We start from the raw sequence: 21,495 nt of genomic DNA on the forward strand, positions 1-21,495 counted from the left end.
TAATTTTTCACATTACAGAGACTTTATACAGTAAAAATGCTAGATTAAAAATTAAAACGTGGGCTATATTCAAAGGGAGAAGAGTGAAAAAATAGTTAGACGAGATATTGTAATTTTATACTTCCTTTCTACTTTTAAGGTTATCAATGCTCTCATCATTAGCAAATTATCTCGCCTTTATTATTCAACATAAATAAGTTGCAACCTGAGTAATAATAAGAACACGAACAATAGGTATTAAGAGGTAAATTTGGACTTTTCTTTCAAATTATTTTGAATTCACCAAATTCATGTTGGAGTTCATTATAGTCAATGGCAAATACAAGACGATCGTGACAGCGAGAACATGTTGGCCTCAAAGTATAACAGAAAATAAAATAAAGACACTTCTTATATAGTAGAGGAATAAATCGAAACCTTTTAACCTCGGAAAGTTTCGTTACAACCTTTCCCAAGTCCAACTCGTTTAGCCTTTGCGTGCTCTTTCCTTGGACCATCTGGGCTATTATTCCTTGGGTCAGGATCCGCTCCAGTGAATATCCTCCAGTAATGTTCAATGCTCTCACTAATTAGACACGTGTCCACCTATACAATTAATAGTTTAGGGTTGGGATCCGCTCCAGTAAATAATCCTCCATTAATGTTCAATGCTCTCACTAATTATATACATGTGTCCACCTATACAATTAACGGTTTAGATTGGAACCCTCTATTTCATTCTCTGTCGACAGAGAATGAAATAGAGGGTTCCAATCTAAACCGTTAATTGTATAGGTGGACACGTGTAATCCATGAGAGCATTGAACATTGCTGGAGGATTATTCACTGGAGCGAATCCCAGCCCGTTTAGGGTTCACCTTGTAGATCTTGTTGAGAGGAACACTATGAGGGTCATTTTGTAGGAGGTATAAGAATAGTGCGGAATAGAGTGTATTAACAATGCTTGTATTAGTAATGTTGGGTAGTTATGCTGGCATTAGTTATGTTGAGATTATTTCTTATCCACTGTTTGGTTTGGTGTATTAAACCGTTGCATAATTTCTTAAAAAATTAGTTGTTTATAAAAATACCCTCCACATTCTTTAACTTATTGTACACTTTGAGAGATATGTGTAATTATGTCTTTAACCATGCTTATGCAAGTATTGAAAACCCTTCCATTACTAATATCATGGTTTACTATGTATTAGTTATACATAGTATAATACCAAATAGGATGAAAAAATTGTACCAAACAAGGAATTAGTAATGCAAAAAGCTAATACTTATATTGTTTTTCTAATACCTCCAACCAAACGAGGGGTCATTTGGTAGGGTGTATAAGAATAGTGTTGAATAACGCATATTAGTAATGCAGGGATTAGTAATGCATGGGTTAATGCTTGTAGTAATGCAAGCATTAGTTATGCAAAGATTATTTCTTATCTACGGTTTGGTATGGTGTATTAAATATTAAAATGCATTGCATAATTTTTAAGAAAATTAGTTGTTTACAAAAATGTCCTCCATATTCTCTAGCTTTAAAGAACTTTAAGAATAATTTTGTCTTTAACCATGCTAATGCATGCATTAATAGCCTTGGTATTGCTAATACTATGGTTTGCTATGTATTAGTTATACATAGGATAATACCAAATAGGTTATATAACTAATACTTGCATTAGTAGTACATAGATTTTCTTTTTTTTTTCTTTTTGATAAGGAAAAAAATGTCCAAACAAAGTATTAGCAATGCATAGGTTGAAACAATAGTACATAGGTTGAAAAAATGTACCAAACAGTAGTACATAGGTTGAAAAAATGTATTAAATAAAGTATTAGTAATACCAAAAGTTAATGCATATATTATTTTCTCTAATGCATCCTACCAAACAACCCCTATTAGGGTAATAACTGGTGGATGAGCTGCCATTAGATTCCGGTGTTCCTAGCAGACAATGCATGTAAAATTTCTTTCTAAACGTATTTTTTATGGTTAATTTTGTGTCCTTTCGAGCGGCTTTCATTTGTTTGTAATACGAACTTGATATGTAGGTTTTGGGTTTCTGCACTGTCATTTGGAGATTCATACATCGCGGGAAGCAAATATTGCATTTTTGGTGGAAATGGAAAAGGCCCTAATCATTCAGTTTTACCTCCTCACCATGTTCACATCTCTTTCTATTGTCCAAAGTTCTCAACAAAAATTGTGCATCTTAAGCACACTCACTCAATTCATCAATCGCAAACCATTCACTTGGAATCTTGGATATCCTTGAAGAATGATGAATTATTATAAGCACTTACAAAATGATGTGAAAATGATACACTAGTATACAAACTATTCCAATTCTACTTCCCGCTACAGTAACAGAACAATAAATGAACTCATAATCCTAAACTAGGAGTGGAATACAAACTCCGATCTCTCTGCCTGTAGTTTAATCAGTTATTAGCAATGGCAGACTACTTAGTTGCCAAAAAATCCCGGACCAGCCCGTGAGAGTAGTTCCTTGCCAGCATCCTCACCCATCAGTGTCATGTCTTCAAAAGTATATGGGCCTTTTCTTGAGGTTTCAAGAACTGAAATCAAGCAGGTAAGTATTAAGCAGCAGCAGCAACCAAGAAAAAGAAAGCTTCCGTAACCATTGGCGGAACCAGAAATTTATATTAAGGGGATTCAAAAAAAAATTAGGAATATATGACCTAAAGCAACTTTTCAACCCCCTTCACTACCATACTTGAATTTGTCTTCGCTAGCCTTTGGACATAGATTTGGTTGAAACATGAAAAAGTGTTTTTGAAGTTGTGTTAAAAAAAAATTTGGAAGTTGAAGTTGTGTTTGGACATGCATTTTTTTTTTAGACTGGTACCAATATATTAAGAAAAAAGGCACTAAGGCAGTGCAAAACCATATGTACAGGGGGGGAAGATCAAAACTGATCCACCAGACTTGCAAAAAACCTAACATGTCAACCAGGGACTCTGTATTCTCTACATGCCTTTCTTTACACCAAAAATAAAACAAAAGAATACAATTCATCTTAACATTCTGAAGAGTATTGTATCTGTCTTCAAAAACTCTTGAGTTCCTCTCTGTCCACACTGTACACCATACACAAGCAGGTATCACTCTCCACCATGTCTTCTGACTGACTACACCTCCAATGTTATTCCAGGACTTTAGAAGCTCCAGAGTAGTTGCAGGCATTGTCCATCTGAGGCCCACAATGTTAAGGAACAGTTGCCACAATTGACTAGTGATAGGACAATGCAGGAACAGATGACTGTTGGTCTCTAGATCTGTGCCACATAACAAACATCTCGAGCATAACAGAAATCCCCTTCTTTGTAGGTTTTCTTGGGTTAAACAAGCTTCTCTTGCTACCAGCCATGAGAAACAAACCACCTTAAAGGGAGCTTTTGCTTTCCATATGTTCTTCCATGGCCATCCCACTGTATGCTGATCTGCATTTGTAAGCATGAAATAGGCAGATTTGACAGTGTATACCCCGTTCTTGCAACAGTGCCATAATAAGGTGTCATCATTTTCATTGAGCCCTTTGAACCCTTCCAAAACCTTAAAAAAATCAACAATTCTCCCCATTTCCCAGTCATTCAGACCTCTTCTGAAAGTGATATTCCAACCATGTTGGCCCCAAGCTGCTTCCATTTTAATATGAGGCATGTTTGCAATACTGAAAAATTCTGGAAACGTCTCTTTAAGTAGACCATGCCCAAGCCAATTATCATTCCAAAATAGTGTCTTCCTACCATTACCCACCCTTGTGCTAGTGTTAACCAACAAAGAGCTCCATAGTTGTCTGATAGATTTCCAAACACCTACCCCATAGGAACTGTTAACAGGGCTAGTGCACCACTGCTCAGTTTGACCATATTTCTCCCTTATAACCTTTCTCCACAAAGCATTAGTGTCTGAGTTGTATCTCCACATCCACTTCATAAGTAAACTTTGGTTGTGTGCCTTGAGGTTCCTGAGTCCCAGACCCCCCTGCCTTTTGCTGGTGATAAGTGAGCTCCACTTTACCAAATGTATGGCTCTTTTATCTTTGTTGCCCTGCCAGATAAAATTCCTCCTAAGTGCATCAATTCTTTTCCTCACCTTGGATGGTATCGGAAACAAGGACATGACATAGGTCGGGAGTGCATCCAACACAGTGTTTACCAAGACCACTCTGCCTCCCAAAGAAAGATACTGACTCTTCCAAGTTGCTAGTCTTTTTTCACATCTTTCCAACACTCCGCTCCATATTTCTTGAGCTTTATTCTTGGAGCCTAGTGATAGCCCCAGATAAGTAGTTGGCAAAGATCCCACCTGGCAGCCCAAAATTGCAGCTAATACCTGTATATTATCAACCTAATTAACCGGAAACAAACTACTCTTACTCCAATTAACATGAAGCCCAGAAACTGCTTCAAATATTACAAGGATTAATCTTAGATGTTCCAGCTGCTCAGCATCAGCATCAGCATCACAGAGAACTAAGGAGTCATCAGCATTCAGTAAATGTGTGATCCTCAAACTTCTATCTTCCCTACTTGAGACTGAGAAGCCTCTTAGCCAAGCATTCCCCTGGTCAATCTGTATCATCTGACCCAAACCCTCCATAGCAATAAGAAACAGAAAAAGGGACAAAGGGGACAAAGGGTCACCTTGTCTGAGACCCCTTTCTGATGGGAAAAAACCTTCTGGAGAACCATTAACGAGAATAGAGAACCTACCAATTCTTATACAGAAAGAGATCCAATTAATCCACTTTGCACCAAAACCCATATCCTTTAGGACTTTCAGGAGAAAAATCCAGTTTACATGGTCATATGTTTTCTCAATATCTAGCTTGCATAGGATCCCTGGAGTTTGCCTTCTAATTCTAGAGTCCACACATTCATTTGCTATCAATGCAGCATGCGTAATTTGTCTGCCTTTGATGAATGCCATTTGGTGACTATTAACCACCTTGTCCACCACTCTTTTCAACCTCTCTGTCAATGTTTTAGAGATGATCTTATACACACTTCCAATTAGGCTAATAGGTCTAAAATCTCTCAGCTCCTTTGCACCATTCTTTTTAGGGATTAGTGCTATATAAGAGGCATTGAAACTCTTCTCAAAGTATTCATTGCAATAAAAAAATTTAATGGTCTTCATAAGATCCTCTTTGAGGACCTCCCAACACTTACGAAAAAATCCCATAGTGAATCCATCTGGCCCAGGGGCTTTATCTGACGCACACAGTTTTAAGCTTTCCAATACTTTTTGTTCTTCAAAGTCCCTTTGCATCCACACCCTTTCTTCCTCTGTAATGCTTGTCCCACCCATTATGTTGAAATCAGGCATCCATGGTTCTGTTTCAGTATACAGATTCTGATAGTAGGCTACAATCTCCCTTTTAATATCATCTGGATTAGTAATAACTTCCCCTCAAACTTCTAATTTATCTATGTAGTTGAATCTTCTGCGAGAGTTTGCCATTTTCTGAAAAAACTTGGTGTTTTTATCTCTCTCTTTAAGCCACAATGTTCTGGACTTCTGCCTCCATGATATCTCTTCATGTTTTGCTACCTCCTCGAACTCCATGTGAAGACTTGCCTTTTGCAACAATTCATTCTCATTAAGAGGTCTCTGTTCCTGTAAGTTATCTAGAGCTGAGATCTGCTCTAGAATAGCACTCTTCTTTACCTTCAAACTCCCATAATTGTTGGCATTCCATTGCTTCAGCTTTGTTTTCAAACCTTTAAGTTTATAGGCCAGAACATAATCTGGTCTTCTATCTGAAAAGAGTTCCACCAGCCTTCCACCCTCTCCGTAAAACCTTCAACCTCCAGCCACCAATTCTCAAACTTGAAATAAGACTTTGAGAATTCCCAATCCCCACATTTCAGAGAAATTGGGCAGTGATCGGAGCTAATTCTAGGAAGTAAGGACTGCTTAATGTTATTAAACACCTCATCCCACTCCACAGAGAATAGAAATCTATCTATTCTAGAAGAGCATTCTTGATTTTCCTTTTTCGCCCAGGTAAACATTCCCCCTAACAATGGAGGATCTACAAGTTCCAGCTCCCCAATAATGTCTGAAAAATCCCTCATTGCCCTGGTAAACCCACCATTGTGTCTTCTCTCATTTGCAAATCTAGTTGTATTGAAATCCCCACAAACCACCCAAGCCCCCTCGCATACCCCTCCAGAAGCTGCCATTTCCCACCATAATACCTTCATTTCCCTTCTAGTTTGTGGACCATACACCCCAATTAGACTCCAATCAAAATCATTATGCAGAGAGTTAATTCTGCAAGTGATGCTGTAAAAACCAGAATTAACTAACTCCACCCTCCATACTCTTTTATCCCACATAATTAAGATACCACCACTCCTCCCATTAGCCTCTAATCCCACATAATCTGCCCATCTATTACTACACAAATGTTTGACTATTGTACCACATTCCCCTTCCAACTTTGTTTCCTGAAAGCAATATATGTCTGCTCTCCATTCTTGAATCAAAGATTTGATAACCCTTTTTTTATCAACCCCATTTAACCCCCTCACATCCCACGAGATAATGTGTACCTTCATTGATCACTATTACTTGTGTTTCTCCCCCTGTTTCTCGATCCTCCTTCTTTGAATTTGATCCCAAACGAGGTCAGATTCTTGACCTCCTTAGATCCTTTTTGTTTGGACATGCATTTATTTGGGGAAAAAATCGAAATTTTGTGAGCGGAAGAAAAAATCACCCAAAAGCGGCCCTAAACCAGTTTTTGGGGACTAAAAACTATCATATTTCATGAATAAACACTGTTTTCAAAACAAAAAAAAAATAGAAAAAAAGTAGTCAAAATCTATGACCAAACGGGAGCTTCATGTCAGGGGGATTCAACCGCTCACATATAACCAAATAATGTTATTTATACCCTATTTGCACATTCTAATTTTTTATGACTACTTAGTTCCGCCACTAACTGCAAGCCAATCATACATTTCGCGGGTTTAAGTCAAAAACAAAATTGCTCGTACCTCGAGTTCCATCGGGGGAGGCAACCAATCCTTTGAAAATACAGTCTCCATCTTCGCCTCGACAGGCATATCCAGCAATTGGGGTGCGGCAAGACCCATCCAAGGTCTTCAGAAATGCTCTCTCACATGCAACTGCTAATCTGGTTTCCTCATGATTTAGTAAGGCGATGTAATTGGCCTGTAATTGAAGTTTATCATTAAAGAATAATAGAGAACTGCAATAGAAGCATCTATATTTATGGAAGAAACGATGTGAATACCATTGTCTCATCATCACTTCTGCATGCAATACCAATGGCTCCCTGAGCAACTGCCGGTAGCATATCCTCTATAGGAAGAATGGAAGTGACATTTTCTGTCATATCTAGGCGTTTTAGCCCTGCCAGTGCCAATAATGTAGCTTGGACTACCCCCTCATTCAGCTTTCTTAACCTTGTCTGAACATTGCCTCTGAAGTTCTCCAGCACCTGTAGACAAAATTTGTTTCACAAAATTAAAGTAGCTCAAACAAATTAAAAGGTGAAAAATCATAAGAAATGAACAGAACTAAGCCAAATATTATACAGGATATTAATTTTACAATATGTTACCCCATTTCACATATCCCTAACTATTTGTTTAAAATATCTCCAGCTAATTCCAACACAACCCTAGTCATCTTTTTCACTTGATTTTTCAAGCAAGACAAATGTCATCAGTATCAAAACGTATTTTTTTGAAAAGTATTAAAACATACTCTTTTATAATATATTGATGGGGTTTCAACAAATTACCCCATTTCACACACCCCTAACTATTGCTTAAAACAACTCCAACTAAATCTAACACATTCCAAGTCATCTGTCTCTCTAGATCTCCATGAAAAACAGATGTCATCAACAAAATCAAGATGGAGTGTGCCAGTTATGATTGTATCTCGACAACCAACATGAAAGCTTCTAGACTTCCTTTTGATAACATATTTTGAGAAGTTATTTGGACCATCAAAACAATATGTGCTGGACTTACATTGAGTGATGGATACCGGTGAAGAATCTGTGACTTTCTCCTTAGTGATGCAGTACCCACTGTGCTTCCAGATGGAAGTTGTGCCAGTGAACCAGCAGTCAAAGAAATAAATACATCCCGTACATCTTCACGGGGAAGATTGCAGGGCAAAATTGTTTTGTCTGGTAGATATGTGGGCACATCTTTCATTGAGTGGACAGCAATATCAATTTCCCCATTGATGAGGGCTTCATCTATCTCTTTTGTGAATAAGCCTTTCCCACCAATGTCTGCAAGAGGCTGACTTAATATTTTATCACCTGTGGTTTTTATTATTACAATTTCAATGGCTCCCTCTTCAGCAAGGCCAGGATCTGAGGCTATCAGCTTCGCTCGAGTCTCATAAGCTTGGGCAAGGGCTAGGGGACTGTCCTACACAAGGAATGCATTACGTAATTCATAAGAGAAGAGTTTCTCAACAACACTTCAGAGATAAAGTAATCCACCTTCCCTTCCCCCTCCCAATCTAAACAACCAAAATGGAAAGAGATGAAGAAAAAAAAATACATAGCAAAATCTTGAGATATAAAGGGGCTTTTATGCCTCATACGTTCCCGTGGTTCCTAAATAAATGTATGGAATAAGTAATAAAAAAATAGTCTTTGCTCCATCACAGGAAACAACCAGTTAGCTTTACAAGACAAGCGACTAAAATGCCAGGCAAAAGCAAGGAAAGTAAAAGAAAGATAAGAGGTGTGAAAATTCAATAAAATTAATAAGAATTGTAATAGCAACATACAAATAAAATAATGCATACTTGTAATAGAAGAAGGGTATAAAATCTATAATCATGCATTAAGAATTGTATCTAATAGTGTGACCATCTTGTCTCACTTAATGGCCACATACTAACTACTTGACGAAGAAATGGTATAATGTCTAGTTGTCTGCATACGGGTACTAATCATAACTTAATTCGAAGATGCTTAACATAGGCATAAGCTGATATGGAATGTTAGTGCACAAGAACAAGAAATATGATCTTTTTATATGTCCATTCAATTACAGGAATGCAAACTCGGTAGGAGAATTCATGGAAGAAAAAATAAATCTGAACCATTTGCTGGTCGGAAAATCTTTACGTCCACATTGTACTTTAAGATTCCTCCATTTTCTGGACCTTTCTGTCTTTGATACAAAACATACTGATTACAGAAGTTGATTAATTCCAAACAATTGCACTCGGTTTCCTCCTGGTAAGAACATAACAATGGTATTCGAAGATTGTTTTCTGGAAAGCACAGACTGGAACTTAATTCCAACTTACCACATATGACAACTACTCTCCAAATTAACCATCTACGCATTGAATGCTACAGAGCAATTAGCTCACAGGCTCTTTAACCCACAACTCTCTTTTTAGAAAATATTGAGCTAACAAGGTGCAAAGAAAATGGAGCTCAAAGTCCAAGCCTAAGAGTTCGTAATAAAAAAGAAGTCCGAGCCTAAGACTTGGCCAGTGATAAATTAAAAAGTATAAGCTCTCTGCACTTCCGGTGTAAAAAGGATTTATACCATCAGGGCACATAAAAAGACAACTACTGGTAATTATTGATTGGTAACCTTAAAACGGAAAGCAATCTTCCATAATAGGTGAAAATACACTGATAGAATAAAAAATCTTTACGCTATCAGTGCATATAACTCAAACTCTAAACTAAAATCCTGACAGCATTCCCCTTTCTAACTAAACGAAAATGTAAATAGAGCAGAACTCGCTTCCTTAATATAGCGATTTTATACCTAAAGGTTTTAAAATCTACTAGCCAATTCAATTAGTTCAATTTTAGAAATGCTTCAGTTCCCTTCCAATATTCCTCTCCATATCCATAAAATCTCTAGATTTCCTTTTTTTCCTCAGCCAAATTCATAGTAATATCGATAAAGCCAGCAAAAAGAATCAAAACTGCTGGAGCTAATGATAAGCTTTACTTCTTAACAAATATTACCAAGCCCCATACTAAATAAAACATATGAGCTACTAATAAATATTTTCCATTAGTTTATACATCAATTATAAAAGCCACAACCTTTGTCAGCAATAAACAAAAGACAACACATTGACGAAAGTCAAAATTTTAATAAAGAATTAGATAGTACCTTCCCCTTGTGCCTATTCTTATGAGAGCAAGCTTAGTTTGGGTCTCCTGTTCTATAGCAATGGAAGCCCTTGTGACCAATATCTTTCTGCGTTGATTTGGGAATACAGAAGTGAGGCAGGGCAAGGAAAACCCTACATCTGAACTTAAATTAGAATTGAAAGGCTTAAGGCTAGGGCACAAATGAGTAAAAATAGCGATTTTCTCCATTTTGGAGTAGAAATTGAGAGGGAAAGAGGGAATCTAGCGAAAAGGGCCTTTTCTTTTTTGGGTTCTTGATTTGGTTCTACTTATCCTCCCAGCTCATCCTGCTACATCAGCAGTTTAAAAATCCTAAAAGTGGTCAATGGGCCCGCTTACCGTCTATTCAACCATTTAGATGCTGCCATCTCATTTCTCACCTTACACCTCAGCCAAATTCATGAATCAATGATTGACTATTTTTTGTTTGTAAGAAGGAAAATAACTCTGCTTTATTCCAACAACTAGCGAGGTGATGCCCGTGATCATACGAAAGATATTGCATCAAATAAATCTCATAATTCTGAAAATAGCAATGATTAATGTTATCAAAGGGGGAAAAAAACTTAAGTAATATTTAACGGAATAAATCTTGCAAACTCAAAATGTAATAAAGGAATTGACTTTGCAATAAGATATAACATAGACTCTCTTCTTATAATATGAAGTTCAAACAATTTATAAACTAAATTTTACTCGTGTCAAACAAATTATACTAGTTTATATTGAATTTAAAGTCCTCACATTTATATGTAATTTTGCTTTGGAGTTGTTTCTTGAAGGTTTGTGTAACGACCCGACTGGTCGTTTGAGCAATTTCGTCCGGTTCGGTAGTTTGAGGTCACGAGCAGCTTCATAATATGAGTATCGACTTGCGTGCATGGTTGAATTCAGTTAATGGATGATTCAGAGTCAAATTGGAAGAAGGAATCTAGTTTTGGAGGTTTGAACGGTGAGAATTTGACCGGAATTTGGACTTTTGAGTAAATGGCCCCGGAATGGTTTTTGGGTGATCTCAACAGCTTCGTATGGTGATTTTGGACGTAGGCGTGCGTTCGGATTCTGTTTTGGAGGTCTGTAGCTAATTTAGACTTGAAATACCGAAATTTGAATTTTTGAAGTTTCCGGTTCGATAGTGAGATTTTGATATCGGGGTCGGAATGGAATTCCGGAAGTTGGAGTAGCTCCGTAGTGTTGAATGTGACGTGTGTGCAAAATTTTAGAATATTCGGACGAGGTTTGATAGACTTTTTGATCGAAAGCGTAAATTGAGAGTTTTTGGAATTCTTAGGCTTGAATCCGATGAAAAATTGGTGTTTTGATATTGTTTTGAGCGTTCCGAAGGTTGGAACAAGTTTGAATGATGTTTTAGGATTGGTTGGCATGTTTGGTTGAGGTCCCGGGGGCCTCGGGTGTGTTCCGGATGGGCCACGGATCATTTTTTCCTATGTTTGAACTGCAGTTCTGCTATCTGGTGTTTCCTTCTATGCAAACGCATAGGCATAGCCGTGATCGCGTAGTACAATGTCAACCTGCCATATTTTCCTTCTATGCGATCGCATTGATTTGTTCGCGATCGCGTAGCACAATTTTTGGACAGTAGCATTTTCCTTCTATGCGATTGCATTATTTGTTCGCGATCGCGTAGCCCAAATTTGGACATTAGTATTTTCCTTCTATACGATCGCATTGATTTGTTCGCGATCGCGTAGCACAAAATTTGGACAGTAGTATTTTCCTTCTATGCGATCGCATTGATGTGTTCGCGATCGAGCAGCACAAAATTTGGACAGTAGTATTTTCCTTCTACGCGATCACATTGATGTGTTCGCGATCGCGTAGCACAAAATTTGGACAGTAGTATTTTCCTTCTATGCGATCGCATTGATTTGTCCGCGATCGCGTAGCACAAAATTTGGGCTGTAGCATTTTCCTTCTATGCGATTACATTGATTTGTTCGCGATCACGTAGCACTTTTTGGGCCAGCAAGTATTTCTTCTATGCGATCGCATCTCTTCTCCCGCGATCGCGATGTACAAATACCTGGGCAGTGTTTAAATAGCCCATCTGCGACCCTTCTTCATTTTTCCACCATTTTTGAACGGGATTGAAGCTTTTGAGGAAGATTTTCGAGGAAACCAAAGGGGAATCACTTGGAGGTAATATTCTTGACTTCATAACTCGTTTATATGTGATTAAAGGTCTTATTAGTGGTGAAAAATTAGGGAAAAATCGGTGCAAAATGGGTTATTAGGGCTTGAGATTAAGATACCTTAAAATGGGTATTTGAGGGGTCAATTGAACTTCGATTTCTGTGTTCTTGATATGTATAGACTCGTGAGAGTACGAGGGTTCTGAAAGTGTAAATTTTACCCGATTCCGAGGTGTGGGCATGAGGGGCGTTTTGGTCATTTTACCTAATTTCGCGTAGTAGCTTAGAATTTATTTGTACAATCAGTTACGTGAAGTGTTATTTACATTATGCAATTGAATTGGATAGATTTGGGCCATTTGGAGTTGAGTACTCGTGGCAAGAACGTGGTTTCGGGTTGATTTTGAGCCGGTTCGAGGTAAGTATCCTGCCTAACTTTATGTGGGGGACTTCCCCTTAGGATTTGAGTCTTCTATGCTAATTGTAGTCCGTGCAAGAACGGTGACAAGTGTGTGCTCGAACTTATTTGTGGGAAATATGCTTTAGGGTTCTTAGGTCCTTACGTTGAATATGTGGGAAGTATTCCGTTACGATTGAGTGTAATAATTGCTTAAATTGTCCCTATATGCTCCACATGATGTTGTTAGCTTTCCTCTAATTCTTACGTGTTGCCTTAACCCTTAATTGCCTTAATTGAAGTGATTGCCTTCCTTACTACTTTGATACTTCTTGATTGTGAGTTCCTCTGTGACTTCGTGCAAATAAATCACAGGTCCAATTGTTGTGGTTACCGGTGTAGTTATCACTTGCCTATTATGTCTTGTTGTTTAGTTGAGGTTTCATTGTGAAGTAATTATTGGTACAAGTTTGGTTATAGCCGATTCCCTTGCCGGGACATATTTCATTCTTACTGTGGGTTCCCTTGCCGGGATGTGTTTATTCTTGTTGTTGACTCCCTTACCGGGAATTGTTGTTTCCTTATTATTCCCTTGCTGGGATTCTTTACGATTGGTGTTGATTTGTATACATAGGATTGGGTTGCACGTCGCAATAATATTATATGATTTGGATCGGGTTGCACGCCGCAACAGTATTATATGATTTGAATCGGGTTGCACGCCGCAACAGTATTATATGATTTGGATCGGGTTGCACGCCGCAACAGTACTATATGATTGGGATCGGGTTGCACGCCGCAACAGTATTATATGATTTGGATCGGGTTGCACGCCGCAACAGTACTATATGATTGGGATCGGGTTGCACGCCGCAACAAGAAAGAATGAAAGTGAATATTGATTCTTATGGTGAGAACGAGAGTAAAAGCACGAAGGGTGATACCGTGCACTTTCTGTTGCTGTGTTTATTTGTTGTTATCAATTCAAGTGTTTTAACTGTTTAATTTCCTTTATTGCTGTGATCCTTTGTGTTAGAACCTACAGTGTTTTTAATACTTCGCCGTATTTATATATATACATTCCAATACTTCAAACTTCAAAAATTGTTACATCTTTAATTCATTTAGTTTCTCAATTATATCTCCTTAAACCGTCTGAGGTCGTATTTTACTTAAAAAAGAATTTCTACTAAGTTTTAAGTTATTAACTCCCAAGTTAAAGGTAATAATCCAGTCGATGTTGTATTTTAATTGAAAGGGGTACTTTCTTTAGTCAAATGATTTCAAAAGAAACAACCTCATCTTTTCTCGCTGACTTTCCTAAGTAGTTTAGAAATTGTAATTTACTTATACTAGGTAAATGAGACTTCTTGAACATCTTGAGTGCAATTGTACGGACATTATGTATAGTATAGCATGTGAATTTTATTGTTAAAAAGAGATGGAAAATATGGGGGCACAAGGTGTCATGTGTGCTGAAGAAGTTGGAATTATGATATGAGAAACCGAGGATTTAGATGGTCGGGATTGTGTATTAGGCATGATGTGATTGATTGAGTTGGTATTGCCTTCTTTATTTGAATACATTCTTACTTGTCTCTGTTCCTGTCATGTCAGCGTTGATTTACTTGGTTATCTGATTTACTTGGTTATCTGACTTACTTGGTTATCTGATTTACTTGGTTATCTGACTTAGTTGGTTATCTGATTTACTTGGTTATCTGATTTACATGGGTATCGTTCGTTACTACCCGTGTTCTCCCTTTAGTGTTACTACTGTTTGTATTTTGATTTTTCTCCGCTGTTGATATTATCTCGTTATCTTTATCTCGATATTTTACTATCATGTCTTGTTCATTTCATTTGACCAGTAGGTGTCTTGACTGTTCCTCGTCACTACCCCACCGAGGTTAGTCTTGATACTTACTGGGAACCGCCGTGGTGTGCTCATACTACACTTCTGTACATTTTTGTGTACAGATCCAGGTATTGATCGATAGTAGCTGTGCGGTTCGTCGCGGTGGAGACTCACGGTAACCTGTTGCTGCGTTCGCAAGCCTCGGAGTCACCTTCATTTGTATTTACGTTCCATTGATTCCTTCTCGTTCTGTAACAATGTTGTATTTATTTAGTATAACTACTCTTAGAAAGGCTTATGACTTGTACCACCGGTTTTGGGAATTGTGATTTATTGATAGTTATTTAATTTGAAGTCAGTAAATGTTAATGTTATTTCAGTAAATGTTATGCTTACCTAGTTTAGAGGCTAGGTACCATCACGACTCCTTCGGAGGGATTTTGGGTCGTGACAGCTTGTCACTCATATTAAATATTATTTGTAACTTATCCATCTTAATCGTTTGAAAGTTTAAATTGTTGACTTGACAAGTTTATTCATGTCGAACAAAATATTTTTAATTTTATTCTACGTAAAGTTGGTTAAATATTTTTTATATTTTAAGGTGAAGATATTGGGTATTTCTACATACTTTTCTCCTTTTGTTATGTTAGGAGTATTTTGTGTTGTTGTTTACAACTAAACTTTTTTCACCTATGAAATTACACTGAGTTTGTTATTGTTACAATCGAATCCTCCTTTTTTAATAAATAAAATAGGTATATATTATATCTCAGACTATCTTACTGTTTGTTAACCTTAATATTTGGTTAAGACCTCTCAAAAAGATGGATGTTATTTGACTAACGTTAATCAGTAAATTATTATGTTATCAATTTGATAGTTATCATTTAAAGTTTTAATTACTATGTTATATGTTGTCTGTAACTTATTCAATCTTAATAGTTGAAATTTTAAAAAAAATTGACTATGATAAATTTACTCTAATGTCAAATAAAATATTAGTTTTTCCTTTTGTTATGTTAAGAATATTTTTTATTTTTTACAACTAAACTTTCATGGATTCTCCTATTCTTGAAATAAAATAGGCTTATGTTATCTTGCCATATTCTTTGTTAATCCTCTATATTTTTTAGACCTCTCAGTAAGATCATTGCTATTTGTTATTATATTGATTTAAGAAAATCTTAGATTAAGTTGAAGTTTTATAGATGTAAATACTTTCTCATATCCAGCTGAAGTTAAAAGTTTGTGATTAATTTATCCTTCACTAAATATAATCTTTAATAATCTATTATTTTAAAAATATTTTTATATTCAAAATCTTACTCATTAATAATACTCATATACTCGTGTCTAAGATCCGAAAATTATTTAATGAAAAATCTTAGAGCTAATCTCTCATAAAATTTGAAAAACTATATCCTTTTTGATACTCAGTATCATTAGTGGAGACCATTCTAACTTTTCGTGTGCACTCTATCATTATAACATTTTAATAGGAAAGTACATTTTACATGAAAATAGTATATACCATATTAAGAAACATTTTATTTAATGAATATTTATGTACATTCATTACTGAAGTATTGTAATACAGTCTAACTTTTCTATAACAATCATCCTCTATAACTATATTTTACTATAATGATCAAGTTTTATTGGAAATTTTTATGTTATGTTATAATATATGATATAACAGTACTTTACTATAGCTGCCACAATATATCGGTACAACCAAGGTTGTTATAAAGAAGTTTTACTATAGTATAAACATAATTTTTTGCTCAAATAAAATTAAAATAGAAGTTTGTGTAAAATTTCAAACAACGAGGGTGTTTGGCTAAGCTTATAAGCTGGTCAAACTGGCTTATAAGCACTTTTTGGCTTATCTACGCGTTTGGTAAAATTAAAAGTGCTTATAAGTTAAGTGCTAATAAGCCAAAAATAAGCCAAAAGTCATAAGTTGGTCTCCCCCAACTTATCAAATTTCAGCTTATAAGCACTTTAAGTTTGACCAAAATATTTACTATTCTATCCCTAAAGTACTTCTTTTTAAAACAAAACTCTTCGTATACCCAGTTCTTCAGCTCTATCGGACTGGAAAATTCAAAAATTCAAACTTAGGCATTTCAAGCCCAAATGAGCTACGGGCTTCCAAAATACATTCCGAACACGCTCCCAACCCTGAAATCACCTAACGGAGCTAACAGAACCATCGGATTTCCATTCCGAGGTCGTCTTCACACTGTTCCGACTACGGACCACTTTTCAACACTTAAGCTCTCATTTAGGGACTAAGCGTCCCAAAACTCTCTGAAACCCAACACCGAACGTCCTGGCAAACCAAAATAGCAGAAATGAACTTAGGGGAAGCAGTTAATAGGGGATCGGGGCATTAATTCTTAAGACGACCGGCCGGGTCGTCACACCACTTCTGGTGGTTAACAAAATTTAGTTACAATGAGATATACGAAACATAACCACTTCTATTGGTTGTATATTTCTTGTAAACTCTGCTGGAGTTTAAGTGAATCTAACAGTGTTATCCACTTTGCAATCCTTTAATAAGATAATATGGATGAAAATAAATACCAAAATAGGTATTGTATACGTAACACATAACCAAGCAGGCGATGATAAAGATATTAAAATATAAGCAAAAGGCTCAAATTAAATTACAAAAATTTGGCCACTCCAGATGTAAGTGATATCTACATCACTACTGCCAAGAAGAAAAACTCACCACCTCAAGGATATATTCAGCCTTATGATGCTCGTAATGAACAAGATCTAACCACGGACGTAAGAGTGTCACCTTACATCAGAGATGAACACACCTCAAGGATATATTCAGCCTTATGATGCTCGAATGAACAAGATCTAACCACGGACGTAAGAGCGTCACCTTACATCAGAGATGAACACTAAAATAGAAATTAAATTCGAAGTAAGTGCTCAAAATGGCAGAGTCTCGTGCTGATAACGTATTATAAAATAAAGACTTTAAGGTAAAGAAACCGAAGACAAGTGTAAAGAGAGAGAGAGAGAGAGAGAGAGAGAGAGAGAGAGAGAGAGAGAGAGAGAGAGATTTATTATTCAACTTCAAATTCATGTACATAATGAACTGAAATCTCCTCTATTTATAGAAGAAAAGAAGTTGCTGTGTAAGCTGCTACTGCAAGCTGCTGTGTGTCACGCCCCCAAATTCCCAAACTCGGTCGTGATGGCGCCTCTCGTGAAGACAAGGCCAGCCAGACCAAACCGAACACCTCTTCTAAACAGTTACATACCATAAACAGTGATTAAACATGATATAATAGTCATAATTTGCGGAAATAACGATAACAATAGGAGAAACCATCCCGACACAGCCCAAATCGGGGTGTCACCGATCATGAGCAACTAAGAAATCCAGATATGAGTTTACTGAACAGTAAATCCGATACAATAGTTCTAGGAACATGAAAATGATAAGATAGGGGAGGCACGGGGGCTGCGGACGATGACAGCTACCTCGTAATCTCCAAATCACTGCCTGGACTGGGAGGATCAGCACTCAGGAGCGGGCTCTGCTATGCCTGAATCTGCACACACGGTGCAGGGAGTAATGTGAGTACTCCGACCCAGTGAGTAATAATTATAAATAATGGCTGAAAGTATGAAAGCACGTAAAGGCACAAAGCAATTCTATATTAAGCAGTAAAATCACTTAAAGTAGTAAATCAGTGAAGAACCCCAATGAAATCTCTTTAAAACAAGTAAAACAGGTAATTTAGCAGGTAAATAACAAGTAGAAATCCGCCCCTCGGGCACAGTGTCACTCACTCAGAACAGTATCAGCCCCGCGGGCTCACTCTCAGTACAGTATCAGCCCCTCGGGCTCACTCTCAGATCAAATGGGTACCCGCGCTCATTGTGGGTGTGCAGACTCCGGAGGGGCCCCTTACGGAAGCGCTATATCAAGCCACCTCGTGGCATCATCTCTCGGCACTCGGCCTCACAACACTCAAGCCACCTCGTGGCATATAAAAGTATCTCGGCCCTCGGCCTCATATCACTCAGAATATCCTCACATATGGCCCTCGGCCTCACTCAGTCCGAAAATCATCACAAGCCCCTCGGGCAGTAGCAAAACAGTAGTTCTCAGCCCAAAACATCATTTAAAAATATCATTTAAGTTTCAAATCCGAGTAAAAGTGGCTGAGTTTGTAAAACAGTAGATATCAACAGGACTAAGTTCAAGTAGTAATTCAAAGCAGTAAGGAAATAGTGATAGAAATCCCTGAAGGGTTCAAATAACTGGCACGAAGCCCAAATATGGCAATCAGCCCAAATTATGACGATAACAAGTAAATTTCAGTCAAATACGCAAAAATTTCATCAATAGGGACGGACCAAACCACAATCCCCAATGGTGCTCTACCCCACGCTCGCCATCCGCCGTGCAAGTCACCTCAATATAGCACTACGATGTGCAATCCCGAGGCTTCAAACCCTCAGGACATCATTTAACATCATTACTCACCTCGAACCGGCTAAATCTCTAGCTCGCTATGCCCTTGCCTCTCAAATCGGCCTCCTCGCGCGTCGAATCTGACCAAAACCAGAACGAATACGTCACAATAGGCTAAGGGAACAAAACCCAAGCGAAAACAATCGAAAAATATCAAAAATCCCGAAATTAGCATAACCCGAGCCCCGGGCCCACTTCTCGAAACTCAGAAATTTTTACATCATTAGATTCCTTATCTCCCCACGAGTTCGTACATATCAAAAACACAAGAATCGGAGTTCAATTTAACCCTCAAATCCCCAATTTAGACTCTCTTAATCTCAAGCCCTAAACCTCCATTTTTAGTCCAAAAATTCCTTAATTTTCCGTCCTAATTCATGAAATATCACCATAGAATTGCGTTTTAGGTCCAAAAATCCTTACCTTATCGAAGTTCCCTTGAAATCACTCTTCAAAATCGCCCAAAAACTCTAAGTCTGAAGTTAAAATGAATAAACCCTTCAAAAATCGCGAAGAAGAACCATTTATACCTTCTGCCCAGTCATAATCGCATCTACGGTCAATTACCCGCTTCTGCGGTCATCTCTCCGCATCTGCGAAATTACTTAAATCCCGCCTAACCGCATCTGCGGTCCAATAGCCGCATCTGCAGCTCCGCAGGTGTGGTCCCTATTCCGCATCTGCGGTTCCTGACTTCACTCCTCAAATCCGCATCTGCGGAAAATCCTTTGCACATGCGATGCCGCACCTGCGGTCCCCAAACCGCAGGTGCGAAAACACCAGAAGCAGCAGGAGTTCAGCAATTACACAAGTCCAAAACTCTTCCCGTTAGCCATCTGAAGCCACTCCGAGGCCCCCGGGACCTCAACCAAAAGCACCAACATGACTCAATACCTTATTCAGACTTGCTCCAATTATCAAAACACCTCTAACAACATCAAATTACCCAAAATTCATCGAATTCAAGCCTAAGTTTTCTAAAAACTTCCGAAATACGTTTTCGATCAAAAACCCAACCAAGCCACGTCCGAATGACCTAAAATTTTGCACACACATCCCAATTCACATAACGAAGCTACATCAACTCTCGGAAATTCCATTCCGACCCTCGGATCAAAATCTCACCTACCAACCGGAAATCGCCAAAATACTAACTTCGCCAATTCAAGCCTAATTCTACATCGGACCTCCAAAGCCAATTCCGATCACACTCCTAAGCCACAAATCACCTCCCGAAGCTAACCGAACCATCGGAACTTACATCCAAGCCCTCTAACACATAAGTCAACCTCCGATTGACTTTTCCAACTTAAAACTTCTTAAAAGAGACTAAGTGTCTCATTTCTTACCAAATCCAATCCGAACGCAAACTAAACAACTTGATCACATAAAACATGGATAGCGAAGCATAAAGAAGCAGAAATGGGGGAAACAGAGCGGTAACTCATGAGACGACTGGTTGGGTCGTCACATCCTCCCCAACATAAACAAACATTCGTCCTCGAACGAGTCAAGAAATATACCTGAAGCCTCAAATAGGTGAGGATATCTGCTCCGCATCTCCCGCTCGGTCTCCCAGGTAGCCTCCTCCACGGGCCAACCTCTCCACTGCACCTTCACAGAAGCTATATCCTTTGACCTTAATTTTCGAACCTGTCGCTCCAAAATAGCTGCTGGCTCTACATCATAAGTCAAATCACCCTCCAGCAGAACCGTACTGAAATCCAGAACATGGGACGGGTCCCCAATATACTTCCAGAGCATAGAAACATGGAAAACTGGATGCACACTCGACAAGCTGGGTGGCAAGGCAAGCTCATAAGCCACCTCCCCAATCCTCTGAAATACCTCAAAAGGCCCAATGAACCGCGGACTCAACTTTCCCTTCTTTCCGAATCTCATAACACCCTTCGTGGGTGAAACCTTCAACAGGACCTTTTCACCAACCATGTAGGACACATCTCGAACCTTCCGATCCGCATAACTCTTCTGACACGACTGCGCTGTACGAAGTCTCTCCAGAATTACCTTCACTTTATCTAACGCATCTTGAACCAAATCTGTCCCCAAAAGCCTAGCCTCACCGGGCTCGAACCAACCAACTGGGGATCTACACCGTCTCCCATACAAAGCCTCATACGGAGCCATCTGAATACTCGACCGGTAGCTGTTGTTGTAGGCAAACTCTGCAAGCGGTAGGAAGTGATCCCATGACCCTCCGAAATCAATAACACAGGCGCGTAACATATCCTCCAATATCTGAATAGTGCGCTCGGACTGCCCGTCCGTCTGAGGGTGAAAGGTTGTGCTCAACTGCACCTGAGTACCCAACTCTCGCTGAACGGACTTCCAAAACTGAGAAGTAAACTGAGTGCCCCGATCTGATA

The 21,495-nt window shown here is 38.2% G+C and overlaps 1 protein-coding gene across 1 annotated transcript; it reads right to left on the reverse strand.

Moving 5' to 3' along the window:
- Window positions 1–2,217: 2,217 nt before the first annotated feature.
- Window positions 2,218–10,453, reverse strand: LOC109220023 (porphobilinogen deaminase, chloroplastic-like). The gene is made up of 5 exons (XM_019384482.1): window positions 10,165–10,453; window positions 8,026–8,431; window positions 7,278–7,484; window positions 7,018–7,195; window positions 2,218–2,562 (listed from the first exon to the last, which is right to left on the reverse strand). Exons 1-5 carry the CDS (start codon window positions 10,371–10,373, stop codon window positions 2,450–2,452), a joined length of 1,113 nt encoding a protein of 370 aa, XP_019240027.1. The 5' UTR covers window positions 10,374–10,453; the 3' UTR covers window positions 2,218–2,449.
- Between the last annotated feature and the right edge of the window lie 11,042 nt (window positions 10,454–21,495).

This window comes from Nicotiana attenuata, unplaced genomic scaffold, assembly GCF_001879085.1.
Source record: "Nicotiana attenuata strain UT unplaced genomic scaffold, NIATTr2, whole genome shotgun sequence".
Taxonomy (NCBI): Eukaryota; Viridiplantae; Streptophyta; class Magnoliopsida; order Solanales; family Solanaceae; genus Nicotiana; species Nicotiana attenuata.